This window comes from Chionomys nivalis, chromosome 26, assembly GCF_950005125.1.
Source record: "Chionomys nivalis chromosome 26, mChiNiv1.1, whole genome shotgun sequence".
Lineage (NCBI taxonomy): Eukaryota > Metazoa > Chordata > Mammalia > Rodentia > Cricetidae > Chionomys > Chionomys nivalis.
Window position 1 is genome coordinate 619669 of NC_080111.1, and position 13503 is coordinate 633171.

General features: G+C 49.2%; 1 protein-coding gene across 1 annotated transcript; it reads right to left on the reverse strand.

Moving 5' to 3' along the window:
- Positions 1-7760: 7760 nt before the first annotated feature.
- Fzd7 (frizzled class receptor 7) lies at positions 7761-12571 on the reverse strand. Its single transcript, XM_057758825.1, has one exon. The coding sequence runs from the start codon at positions 11781-11783 to the stop codon at positions 10065-10067; it is 1719 nt and encodes a 572-aa protein (XP_057614808.1). The 5' UTR covers positions 11784-12571; the 3' UTR covers positions 7761-10064.
- Between the last annotated feature and the right edge of the window lie 932 nt (positions 12572-13503).

Here is a 13503-nt window from a genome sequence, read left to right on the forward strand (position 1 = left end):
CGACTTCCTGGGAAAGTTCATTACTTACTAGCTTGCCTGTTTGGAAGTCTGACTTACAGGGAATTATTTTCTGCTAACAGTTAAATAGTATCAGCCATGTACCACCAACAAAAACTTTTATCTAATGGGAATCTACTACAGTGGGAATCTAGATTTTCTTTCTAAGCAATCTAAGCTCACTCAGACCTGAATGAAATAAAGACTGGAGGTGAAGGTCCAGGGAGATGATGGCCCAGTAGATCAAGGTACTTGTCACCAAGCCTGACTCCGAAGTTTGGTCCCCAACACCCGTTTGCTAGAAAGAAGGAACCAACTCCTGCAAATTGTCCTCTGACCTCCAGCCAAGGACTGTGGTCTCTGTGTGTGCACGCACACACAAAATAAATAAGTAAAATATAATAACAGTAAAATAATAGATGTGAACCCACCCTAGTCTTTACCCAACAGGTTTAGCCTGTGTTGGGGGACACCTTTGGGATTATTTGCTCGTCTTTGCTAGTCTCTGCTGCGTCCTCTATAACTAGAATGTTAGACACCTAGTAATCTTGCTGGGAAACCCTGCAAGCCGGTCAAGGTGCAAATGCAGAAGAGGGAGCATGGACCAGGGATGCAAATGCTGCTTATCCTGGCAGTCAGCTCCAGGAAAGAGGCAAGGGTGGGCAACAGTGCCTGCCTGGCATGCATGAAACCCTGACTTCAACCTCACCACCACATATGCTGGGCATCTAGTACATCGTTGCAATCTTAGCATTCGGGAGGTAGAGACGGCATAATCAGGAGCTCAAGTTCCTCAGCTACATAGCAAGCTGGAAGCCAGCCTGGGGTATGTGAGACCCTGCACCTGCCCACAAGAGAAAGAAAAAGAAAAGGAAAAAAAAGGGGGGAGGCAATGCCTATTTATTTCTCCGCAGATGCTTTGGGTTAATTGTTGAAACTCGTGTGTACTTGTATTTTCATTTTGTTTTAGGCAGACATGGAGAGCCCATTAAACGAGAATAATAATAATTTTTATCTCCTCGTGTATGGACAAAATGAGTCAATGTAAGTGATTAGCACAAAGTTGACAGATTTTAAGATCTTCATGTCGTTCTAACCCCAAGGACTGAGAGAAGATCATTGAATGCTTCATAGGCAGACCCTGTCTGGGAAAAAATTCCCCAAATGAAACAAATTAATAATAAAACTTAAAGTCACTAACTGATAACTGTCTATATTATAATTGTACTATGATAACATTGACATTATGTATGTGACAGTCACAATGGAAGCATTTCTGTGATTCCCGGCATTGGCCTCCAGGAAGGGGATTTCCATGGTGCTGGGTTTGTTTTTGGTCATGTTCATACTCATTGACTCACCAGTAGGGAGACATCCTGTCCTGGTCAACAAGAAGCCAGGACTTTCCCACTACGTCCTTAACCCTCCATTTGGAACCCACCCTCTCCTTCATGACTGGAAGGAGTAAGTAAGGAGCCATAGCAATAGGGGAGGCCTCCTAGGGGACACACACACACAGAATTTAATTAAGTTAATTTATGTATATATGCATATACATAATTTAATTAAAATATAATTGCATCATTTCCCCCTTTCTCTTTCTTCCTTCCAACAACTCCAATGTACCCTCCTTGCATGCTTTTGAATGCATAGCCTTTAAAAATGTTTATACACACACACACGTGTGTGTGTATAATGGTATAAAGATAAATATTTAGAGTGTAGTTAGAGATTATGTTGGTTTAATAAAGCAGCAGGTGCAGGTTCTCCTCTAAGGTGTATGAGCTCTGTAGCCCTGGGTAGTTGACTAGGTTTTCAGTACCAGGCATGATTTCCCCCCTGTTGGTGGTAGTCCTTAAGTCCAAATAGAGAGCTGTTGTTTACTGCCAAGATATTAGTGCCATTATTACACCATTAAGGTCATTGCACCATGCTGGTCATTGCTGTGGTTCATAGCTGGATAGGACTTTGGTTGCTTCCTTCCCTTGGCAGCTTGTATCCGCCTTTCAGTGCTGTGAAAGCTTGTCCGTAGGAGAGAGGCTTTCCGATCAGATCTAGCTCAGATTGTCTGGGTCCTGTGTCCAAAGTTCAGGATGTCTTTAGCAATTGGAACCTACTTTCAACCTCTAGAAGCCACCAGGTACAACAGCAATAGCCTGTCTTGTTTTGGGAGTCTCTTAGATTTCCCTGACCAATTTGAAAGGGGGCTTCTCACCCCTGGGATTTTGTTAGGTGGTCTGTGGTTTTTGATGCAACATTTCAGGGATTCTTCTACCAGGCTATTCAGAGTGCCTTCCCTAAATTAATTTTTTTTTGTTTGTTTTTCAAGACAGGGTTTCTCTGTAGCTTTGGAGCCTGTCCTGGAACTAGCTCTTGTAGACCAGGCCGGCCTCGAACTCACAGAGATCCACCTGCCTTTGCCTCCCGAGTGCTGGGATTAAAGGCATGTGTCACTACTGCCTGGCTAATTTTTTTAAAAAAATTAGGGTCTCATGTATCCTATGGAACATTGGATGATCTTGAACTTCTGATCTCCAGGACTCAGGCAATTTTTTTTTTGGTGCTGGGGACCGAGCCTGGGATTTCACGCATCTCTAGTCACACATCCCAACTTAATTCTCAGTTCCAGATCCTTGGATCTTGATGTAGAAATTCATATTGGGGAAGAAGGATGAACCCGTCTAGGTGTTCATGCCTGCAATCCTAGCACCGAGGAGGCAGAGGCGGGCAGACCACATGTGTCCAGACCAGACTGAACTCATGGCTAGACACTGTCACAAATGAAAAAGAAAGCATCTAAATAGTATTTATGAGCCTTCTGCCTCTTTCTAAGAAAAAACCAAACACTCATCAGGAACTAGCACTGAAAATCCCCTCCCCAGTTCTGCCCTGTCAGGATGTAAGTTATTTTCCTCCCTTTGGAACCGATCTGGATCAAATTAAGAGGAATAATAGAGGATGGAAGACATTAAGAACTCAGTAAATATTTGCGGCATGGTGATTAGGGGCACCAACCAGAGCCAACGCGGCCACTCTCTGGCTTACCTTGCAGGGCTAGGTTTCCTCACACACCGACTGGGGGGTAATTATACCTACCCCCTAGGGTTGTTATAATGTGTAAGCGAGATCACTGTGTATTTATTATAAAGATGTTGATACTCACTGAGTACTTATTAGGTACCAAATGCCATGGTTAGGGTTTGGGGTAGGTTGTCTTGTCCGTTCTACCATTTTGGACTGAGGGCTTTGTGTATTGATGGCTCTCAGGAGATGTCAACAGCTAGGAAGAAGATAATCATTATTACCAAGGACACACAAAGAGTTAGTCTATGCTGCCCTTGACCTCACGTTGATACCAACGCTGAGCTGAACCTGAGGCCAGAGCTGGGTAGGAAGGAGATTTACAGGTAAGAGGCGTTAGTGCACTCACTAGCAAAAGTGGGAGAACAGAGCTCCCCAAAGTATTCTTGCAGTTAAGTGACCCTTGACTTAATCACACTCAAACCCCTCACTATAGCTTCAGGGTTATCTTGTTAGGCAGTTTTTGAAAGAGGCTTGAGGAACCTAGAGAAACATTTAATTCCTGCCTGGGTGTAACGAACTGGTCAGACACAAAAAACGTCTGTCCCTACCATTTCAAAGGTTTGAGTATAGATTTGCTACTAAAACACCCAGCAGCAAAAATTCTAAGCAACTGGGTAAACCTGGCCCATGATGAGATCACTCGCTTGGAGAGAAAGCAAAAAGTACATGGAATAAAATCTTTGTTTTTGAGAGTCTCACTATAAAGCTGGGCCCGTCTCAAAGGCTCAGATGGTTTGCCTCAGCCTTTGCAGTGCTGGGATGGCAGGTGTGTGATGTCCCCTAATCCTACCCCTCCCCCATCCCCCCATACAGAGCCAGGAGATGAAACAGGAGAAAATTCCAGAATGAATATATATGTCTCTCTCTCTCTCTCTCTCTCTCTCTCTCTCTTTCTCTCTCTCTCATCTATCTATCTTATCTATCTAATATCTATAATCTATTATCTATAATCTATTTATCTATCTACCTAATCTCTATCATTTATCTATCATCTATCTACTCTATCATCTATTATCTATAATCTATCTAATCTCTATCTATCAATCTATCTATCTTCCTATCATCTATCTATCTATCATCTATCTATCTATCTATCTATCTATCTATCATTTATCTAATCTATCATCTATAATCTATCTATCTATCTATCTATCTATCTATCTATCTATCTATCTACCTACCTATCTAATCTCCCAAAAGAGAGGACTGGAGAGATGGCTTGCTTGCCCCACAAATACAAGGGTCTGAGTTAGGGTCTTCCCACACGTGTAAACCACACATATCCCATCACACATGTAAAAGCTGTGTATATGTTGATGTGACTCTAGAGTGGAGGGGAGACAGGAAGGTCATTGGTCTCACTGCTTAGCCATTCAAGTGGAGCTGATGAGCTCCAATTTGGCAAGAGACTTGTCTCAACAAGGGGGCAAGAAAGAGGAAGACAGTCAGCATCAGTCTCTGGCCCCCGTTACACACACGTGTGTACACACACCTGTGCACACACCCATATTCACATACTTATTTCACACACCCACCTACCTCCTCATATGCACACAAGAGATAACAAAAGAGAATAAAAAATATAGTATGTTTACCAAAAACTGGCATTGTTATGAACCTTTTAAATAGGTTCAATTTACTAGGAAGTGTGAACAACATAGTTTTAGATGACTTTTTTTTAAAAAAGACTTATAAAGAAGAGTTCAAGAATGAATTTTTTTTGAAAGCAGATTAATTCACTGAGGAAAGGGTAATAACAAAGAAAGAAAAAAAGAATATGTGTCTTAGTTAGGGTGTCTGTTGCTATGACAAAATACAATGGCCAAAAGCATCCTTGAGTGGAAAGGGCTTTTTACATTACAGCTTGTAGTTTCCCATCCAGAGAAGTCAGGGCAGGCACCCAAGGCAGGAACCTGGAGGCAGGAACTGATGTAGAAGCCATGGAATAGCAGGACATACTGCCTTTTCCCTCAAGGCTTGCTCAGTCTGCTTGCTTTACCACCCAGGACCACCCGCTCAGGAGAGGCACCCCCATGGGCCACCCACGTCAATCCTTAATCAAGAGAATGCCCCGTGAGCTCGCCCACAGGCTAACTAACTGGAGGGGGCATTTTCTCAACTGAGGTTCCCTCTTCCCAAATGAGTCTAGGCTGTGTCAAGTTGGCATAAAAACTGGCCAGCATGAGGTCCATGAAATGTTTATTTAACTGCACACTGGAGTCTGTTTCCACTCTTTTCTGGGATTTCCTGGAGCCCGGTAGACTGTTATACACCATTCACATAGGCATACACAAAAATATACCATCTATAAATAGCCATCTGCCTTTTCAGTGAAATTAAAGATGGGCAGAGTGAGATTTTCTGAGAGTAATTACAGGCTCAAACCTCTGGCTCTTACGTTAACGATCGTCCTACCAAGAGAATTTCCAATATCACTATTTTAAGTACATTTAAAAATTAATATTAACCTGTCTGGGAAAATTGAAAAAAAAATAATACTAAGATGTTAACAGGGCACTTCCCTCCCACGCCCCCACTTACCAAGATTAGGTGTTGCATGCATTGCTGTGTTGTTTTATAAAGTACAGAAAAGTTTTCGATGTTTTTGTTCCTTATCTGGGGATTAGCACCCATCTACAGCCAACGTTTGTCTTCATCTCTACACAGGCCCTTCTGCAAACATTTCTCCCTCACAAAGCTTCTGCTCAAATGCAACTTTTTAGGAAAACCCATGGGGTTTCTAAAAGGTAAGGTTTGACCTCACAGGGCATCTTCATGCAAAGGGAATTAAAGTTGGATTTTCCTGCTAAGCAAGAGTGGGTTCGTGATTGTTCCACATGCGGCTCCTGTTCCCTCATTAGAGACCAAGCCGCTTCGATCATTGGGAGCTCGGAAAGATAAGGCAGGGATATGTTCTCAGGAGCAGCTACAAGGCTTCCCTTGGAAGGGTCTAAGTGCCTTGTCAGAAAAAGAGAATGGGAAAAGGAGAAGGAGCAAGTAAGCAAGCAGCAAACTCCTTCCACTTGGTCTGCAAGCAAACATTCTTTTCTTTTAAAATATTTATTTATTTATTATGTATACAATGTTCTGTCTGTGTGTATGCCTGCAGGCCAGAAGAGGAGGGCACCAGACCTCATTACAGATGGTTGTGAGCCACCATGTGGTTGCTGGGAATTGAACTCAGGACCTTTTGAAGAGCAGGCAATGCTCTTAACGGCTGAGCCATCTCTCCAGCCCCTGCAAACAAACATTCTTAACAGGCAGTTTTGACTGCCGTTGTGAAACGCATGGCTTACCTAAAAGTTGTCATTTTACGACTGAGAACTTGATAAAGCTCAAGAGATCCAAAGTCCCTAAATTTTCTCCCCTTTGCTGCCCAAATCTTCACCGGGTGGAATGACCTCACGCCCACTGGGATGTTCAGAACGCGGGAGACTCGTAAAAAACAAAACAAAAAACAAACCAAGCCGCTTTTGAGCCGGTGTCTAGCTAGCCGTCCTCCTCCTGGAGAGAGCTGTCTGTCTTTGGTTTTCATTCTTTCCAGTTTGTAGCACACACCCGCCTGTGTGAGCCTGTTAATTAGAACGAAAACAGAACTGTTTCTGTTATGCTTTAGAACGACAGAAACTTTCAGCCAGTTGTGGGACGGGAGAAACAGTGGCGCACCGCCTACTTTGGGTATCATCCGGGTATTGGCACCTGAATTCAACAAGAAGCAAGTGAAAAACCATCAAAGCTTGGAACTGGGAGCATGAGGCTGCCTTGACCATTTCCCGGAGAGGCTCCCCAACCTTATCCCATTCCTAAGTTGGCCTCTTCAAGAGCAAGTAACAGCCGAGTGGCTTTGGAGGCCACCTCAGGGTCAGCGGCTTCTGAGGCCACCTGAGGGTCAGGCAGGAGTCTATTCCAGTGAGTTGCTGAGTCACTCCCCCCGCCCCCAGCTCCCAGCCTGTTTTAGTTTACCTAGAAGGCAGAGGGAAGCCTCCAGCTGGGCGGGCAACAAAGGTGACCTCTGCTCTTATCTGGAAGCATCTATGGACTTTCCCTACCACCTGAATTCGAGGTATTTAAATATTAATAAATTAGATAAGGCCTACTAGGGGACACACACAATTTCCAAGGAGTCGTGGATCAACGGAACAGTAGAAATATCCAAAATACCTTCTAGTCCCCTTTCAAGCACGGGTAGTGTGGCAAGGTTACTAAATTACAGATCAGCGAGACATGCACCCTGAACTTTAGTAGGTCCTAAAAGCTTCCCTGAAAAGGTTAGAGCAGCAAGCAGTTCTCAACCTTCCTACAGCTGCGACTCCTTTAGCACAGTTCCTCATGGAGTGGTGACTCCAAGCATACAATTATTTCATTGCTACTTTGTAACTGCAATTTTGTTACTGTTACGAATCGTCATGTGAATATCTGATATGTGGCCCCAACCCTGACGTTGAGAAACACTGGCTTGGAGGTAGTGTGAAGAAGGCCTGTTCAGGAGACAGAAAATAACAAAGCAAAACCACAGGACAGACAGAGCTTTCAGGACCCCATGCCACCATCCTCTTCTATAGGGGACACACCCACGGCACACCTTCTTTCCACAATAAAGTTTCGTTCCTAGGTTTGCTATCTCAGGAAGAGTAAAGAAACACTCGCTTCATATTTTTTAAAAAAATTTATTTGTGATCTGTACATGTCATAAAGTGGGGCTTCATAGTAGATCTTTAAAGGCAAAAAACAAAACAAAAATCCAAAGTAAAAATGTATAAATACAATATATATTTCTTACAAAAATGGGAGATTTACAAAATATACATACTGCACTGTCTCTATTTTACAAATTTCACATGCGCTTGAGAGATAAACACAAAAGAGGCCAAACCTGTGTCGTAGCAGTTAAAAAAAAAATCTGACAGGTGAGATCATATTCTGAGTTTCAGAAATACAAGATCACTTTAATGTAAAAGCAGCTCCATTGCACTGAACGTGACAGAGAGAAAGTAATTTGTACCCCTGACAGTACCCTCCTGATTGGCATTTAACAACCGCTCTAAGAAACTGAGCGGCCTTGAAGACTGGAGGACAGTCAGTGTCAAAGGTGGAGTGAAGGTTAGCTCCCATGATGCTGTTAGCTTTATACCATTATGCCAAAGAACCAGACTTCTATCACGGGGGGGGGGAAGTATATAATTTAAGATTAATAGATTTAAGTCTTCGAGCATATTTCAAAGAACTCCAGAATCACTTTGAAGTTTACCTTCCTCTAATGACTTTCTAAACCCGGTACAAGCTCGCCCCCTCTTCCTTGGCTGGCATCCTGGCGCATCGCCTCTTTGGGTCCGCAGCCAGAGGAAGGGTTCTCACCCGGTTCTCATACACAGATTGACGGAACTAAGGGACATGGGCAGAGTGTTTTCAACTCTTTAAATGAATTTGTCCCTTTGTTTTGATTCTGTGAGCATTATATCTCTTCTTTCATCTTGAAGAACACAAATGGATGGTGGGGGGAGGCAGGTGTGGTGCTCCACACTGTGAATCCCTGCACTCGGGAGGCAGAGGCAGGGGGATCTCAGAGTTGGAGGCCAAGCTGGTCTACAGAGTGAGTTCCAGGACAGGGAAGGATACACAGAGAAACCCTGTCTAGAAAAACCAAAACAAACAAACAAATGAAAAAAAAAATCACCAACCCCCCCCAAAAAAAACCAAAAAAAGAAACAAAACTCCAAAGAAATCACAAAACACACACACACACACACTGGACGGAAGGAGGTGGGGACAAAAAAACCGAACAAACAAACAAAATTTAGGCTAATGGGGTGTGCGGAATAGAGGGAGATTTCATTAAGCTGTTTACTAGAGCCTGTTAGATCATGTGTTCTGAATTAAATCTGTTTAAAACAAATAACAAAACTTCTTGCATCTCCTTTATCCAAGTCAGAACCTTCAGCTGAATGGGTATGAAAGCACGCTGTCTTTAGCTTTTCCTTAAAAAGGAATGTTTATCTCAACCAAATTAACCACCGACGGGAAAGCTCAGATTTCTGCTGCTTTGCCTAGAAAAGCCGCTGCCTTCATAGCTAAGCTTTCCTCGGGGAGACACTTTTGTTTTCCCCTTTGTCTCTTACAACAAAGACAAGGGGGAAAATGCATTCCTATTTTGAAAAGCAACAAGTCATCACTTCTTTTTCAGGGTATGAAACCAAATAAAACATTCTTTTTCTATCTGCCTCCCGCCTTCCCAAGAAAATGAAGAAAGTAGCAGAACCAGACTACCACTCGGTCTCCTCTCGGAAATTTTCCTGTCTTCTTTTGCATCTTCGCATTAGGATTCTAGCAGGCAGGCCTCCCCGGCCTTCCAAATGCTTATTTTACTAGACTTGAAAGGAGAAGGGGAGGAAAAACAGGCGGGAGGGGGTCGGGGAGGGAGGATTGTAATGTCTGACCCTGGAAATTAACCCATCTGGGCTCCAGTTTGGCCCCAGTGAAAAGAGATTATGGTTTGACCACCGCTTGACAAGGGCACCACAGGGGGCCCCCCATCTTCCCAACAAAGCCAGGCTGCAGACAGCGCTATCTTCCCCCTTCCCCCGCCTCACTGGAGTGAGGACAGCCACTTGCCTTGCAGCAGGGATTGGACTCAGCCCTGGCTCAGCTCTGGCGCCCGGAGGAACTCACCAGTCTCGGCTCTCAACCTTTCCCTAAGGGCCCTCCAGGCCCATATCTTTCACAGTTAGCATCAGTTAGCATCCTGCAAGTCTTAGCCAGCAGTCTTTCCATCCACACCGCCTTTTGACTTTTCACTCAGGCCTTTCGAAATCACCTCTCACCCCAAATCTCTTCTCACCTCCGAATAACTTCTCACTTCCACGTTAAAGCTAAGTGGGGGAGGGGGTAGCCTACAGAAACAAGTCCCCACCCAGCAGTTCTTTCCCTACCAAGCCTCCTCTCCTACGGGGAGGTAGAAAAGGCAAGGGTGGGAGAAAGACCGGGTCTCATACCGCAGTCTCCCCCTTGCTGCTGTGGCTGAGTCTGTGGTAGAAGCGACGCCATGACTGCAGGGTCTTGCCCGACCAGATCCAGAAGCCGGTAGTGATGCCCACGATCATGGTCATTAGATACTTGATCATGAAGACTGTGAAGTCGGGGCTCATGGGCGGGAAGTGGCCTGGGGGGCAGGGCACGGCATAGCTCTTGCAGGTCTGCAGGAGCCAGGTACGCTCCCAGTGCTCACGGAAGGCCTGCTCATAGAAGTAGCAGGCCAACACGATGGTGGCAGGCACCGTGTAGAGCACGCTGAAAACGCCGATGCGCACCATCAGCTTCTCCAGCTTCTCCGTCTTGGTGCCGTCGTGCTTCATGATGGTGCGGATGCGGAAGAGAGACACAAAGCCGGCCAGCAGGAAGGACGTCCCGATGAAGAGGTAGACGAAGAGGGGCGCCAGCACGAAGCCCCGCAGCGCATCCACACTAGACAGGCCCACGTAGCACACTCCACTGAGTAGGTCCCCGTCCACCTGGCCCATGGCCAAGATGGTGATGGTCTTGACCGCCGGCACAGCCCACGCGGCCAGATGAAAGTACTGCGAGTTGGCCTCGATGGCCTCGTGGCCCCACTTCATGCCAGCTGCCAGGAACCAAGTGAGGGACAGAATGACCCACCAGATGGAGCTGGCCATGCCGAAGAAGTAAAGCACCATGAAGAGGATGGTGCAGCCCTCCTTCTTGGTGCCCTGCGCCACCGTGCGGTAGCCATCGTCCGAAAAGCGCTCCACGCACACAGCGCGGTCTTCTAGCAGGAAGCCCGCCACGTGCGCCACAGCCACCATGAAGTAGCAGCCCGACAGGAAGATGATGGGTCGCTCTGGGTAGCTGAAGCGCCGCATGTCCACTAGGTAGGTGAGCACCGTAAAGAGCGTCGAGGCGCAGCACAGCACTGACCACACACCCACCCAGAGGCGGGCGAAACGCCTCTCCTCCTCTTTAAAGTACATGAGGCCGTTAGCACGACCCGGCTCACACGGGGCACCGCAGTCGCGCTCACCTAGGAAGCGGTAGCCCAGGTAGGGGGGCACTTTGAGCTGGCGCGGGCAGGAGAAGGGGAAAGACCACCGGCCTCTGCCGTCCGAGGGGGATATCGCAGTGAAAGGCGGGTCTGGCAGGTAGGGAGCTGTAGGGTAGGCGGTGGGACTGCTGCCTGCGCCCCCGGAGCCGTCGGATGTGTTCTGGCCCACGCAGATCTCGCCGGCGCCGTGTACCGGGAAGTTCTCGCAGCGCAGCCGCTCAGGCCACTGGAAGCCGAACTTGTTCATCAGAGCCTCACAGCCTTGGCGGGCGCGCTCGCACAGGGAGCGGCACGGAGGAATGGCTTGGTCGAGTACGGTGCACACGGGAGCGTACATAGAGCATAGAAAGAAGCGCAGCTCGGGAGAACACTGCACCTTCACCAGCGGGTAGAACTGGTGCACCTCGAGGCCCGCGTCCTCTTGGTTTGTGTGGCCCAGCAGGTTGGGCAGGATGGTCTGGTTGTAGGCGATATCCGTGCACAACGGGATGGAGATGGGCTGGCAGAAGCCGTGATCCGGTACCGAGATGCCCTTCTCGCCATGGTAAGGCTGAGCCCGGGTGCCCGTGGGCAGCGTGCCCAGAAGCGCCAGCACCAGGGCGCACAGGCCCAGGGGCGAGTGCGACGCCGCAGTGCCGGGGCCCCGCATCGCGGGCCGAGAGTGCAGTGGCGTTCTCAGCAGGAGGAAAAAGACGAGGCGCTGGGGAGCGGCTAGGATGCAGGGAGGCGCCGCTGCGCCCGGCGCATGAGAGTCCTCCCGGCGCCGGGGCCGGGCCGTGGGCGGCGCGGAGCCCAGGGCGCTAGGGTGCTTGCACGGCGGGGGCGAGGCCGCCAGCCGAGGGGGCGCCGCACCCGCCTCCGCGTGGCACTCACGCGGCCGCCGGGGGCTCAGACTCCTGGGTCTGGGATGGGGGATCGGGGGAGGGGGTGTCGCCTTACCCTCCCCGCCGAGACGTAACGGTGCGGCTTTCTCTTCGGCGACGGACTACAAGCGTCTCCGGTTACCTTCCAAAGTTTGCCCAAGTCTCTCGAGCCCGGGGCGCAAGGCGATGCCCACGTCCCCCAACACCGAGTCGGGCCTCCGCCAGGCCAGAGCCCGGTGTCCCCCTGTCTGCTCGCCCGGGCCGCCGCCGAGGCGGTGCAGCTCCGCCTTCTCGCCTAGAGGCCCCGCGAGCCGCCGCCGCCGCCTCCTCCACCGAACCTGGAGCTTCTTTCAGCCCCGGGAAGGTCAGCCCCAAGTTACAGCCAAACGTCTGTTTCTCAGTTTGAGTCCGATCCGTGCTCAGGAGCTCAGAGCTGGGTGAGTTCTTTTTGGAAACCCGGTTGCGCGGAATCCGAAGCGCCGAGGCTCCTGCACCCGCGGCCTGCCCCGCGCAGTCCCGGCCCGCGAGTCCCCGCGTCTGCCGCCGCCCGCCCGCCGGGGAAGGAGCGCAGAGTATCGCCTGGGAGTCGCGCTGGTGGCTAGAAAAAGCGTCGGGCACGCAGGGCTTGGGGGCCGCCCCGCCTCCTCCCTCCCCCCATTCACAAACCACTCCGGGGGCGGGCCCCAAGCCCCCCGGAGGCCCAATAGCGTGCTTTGTTTTGTCTGTAGCCGCTTTCCGATTGGGTGGAAGTCGGAAGGGGCGGCCGAAGGAACGAGAAAGGCGGTGCCTGCAGCGCTCTGGGCGGATTCCTGAGGGGAGGGGCGGGGGACCGGGAGAGAAAAGTTAGGAAAAAACTTTTACCCAGAATTTGCTCAGGGGAGAAGAACGCACCAGAAAGGGAATTTGCTTGAAAGATTGGCTCCTCTTCCGGGTACCCTAAAACACACATTCCTGAGCAGAAGGGCGCATTCGCCAAAGGCTTCGGCAAAAAGCTGAGAATAGCGCAGCACTTGGGAGGAGAGACGTGATCAGGAGTCACGTTAGCCTTGGCTGGCTGACTGGCTTGGGCGGGAGGCTTTTGGTTAGCATCAGTGTGGGTCGAGAAGGGGGTGCGACTGACGATCGCTTTTTTTTCTCCCCACACCCCAGCCGACCACGTGAAGCCACAATCCCCTCTCCTTCCCCCAGTCACAAAGAGGGGGGGCCGCCTGGAAGGAGAAACCCGAGTCGGCCGCGGTGGGGACTTGGCGGCGGGAGGAAGTGCAGACCCTTGGAGGAGAGGGCCTAGAGTTGGGGGTGCGCGGGGCTCAAGAGCCAGCCCCCCACCCGCGTGCTCACGGCCGGGAGCCTTGGGAGCCCGAGAGGTTCCAGTGGGGTTTGGAGAACACTCAGGCACCGCTGGGGAAAGCTTAGGAAAGTAACCTGAGACCGAGTGGCCCGGAACTCCCTGTACGATTTACTGAGCGCCTTCGGTTGCCCTGTTTTCCCTTTGCACTGCGGTGTGTG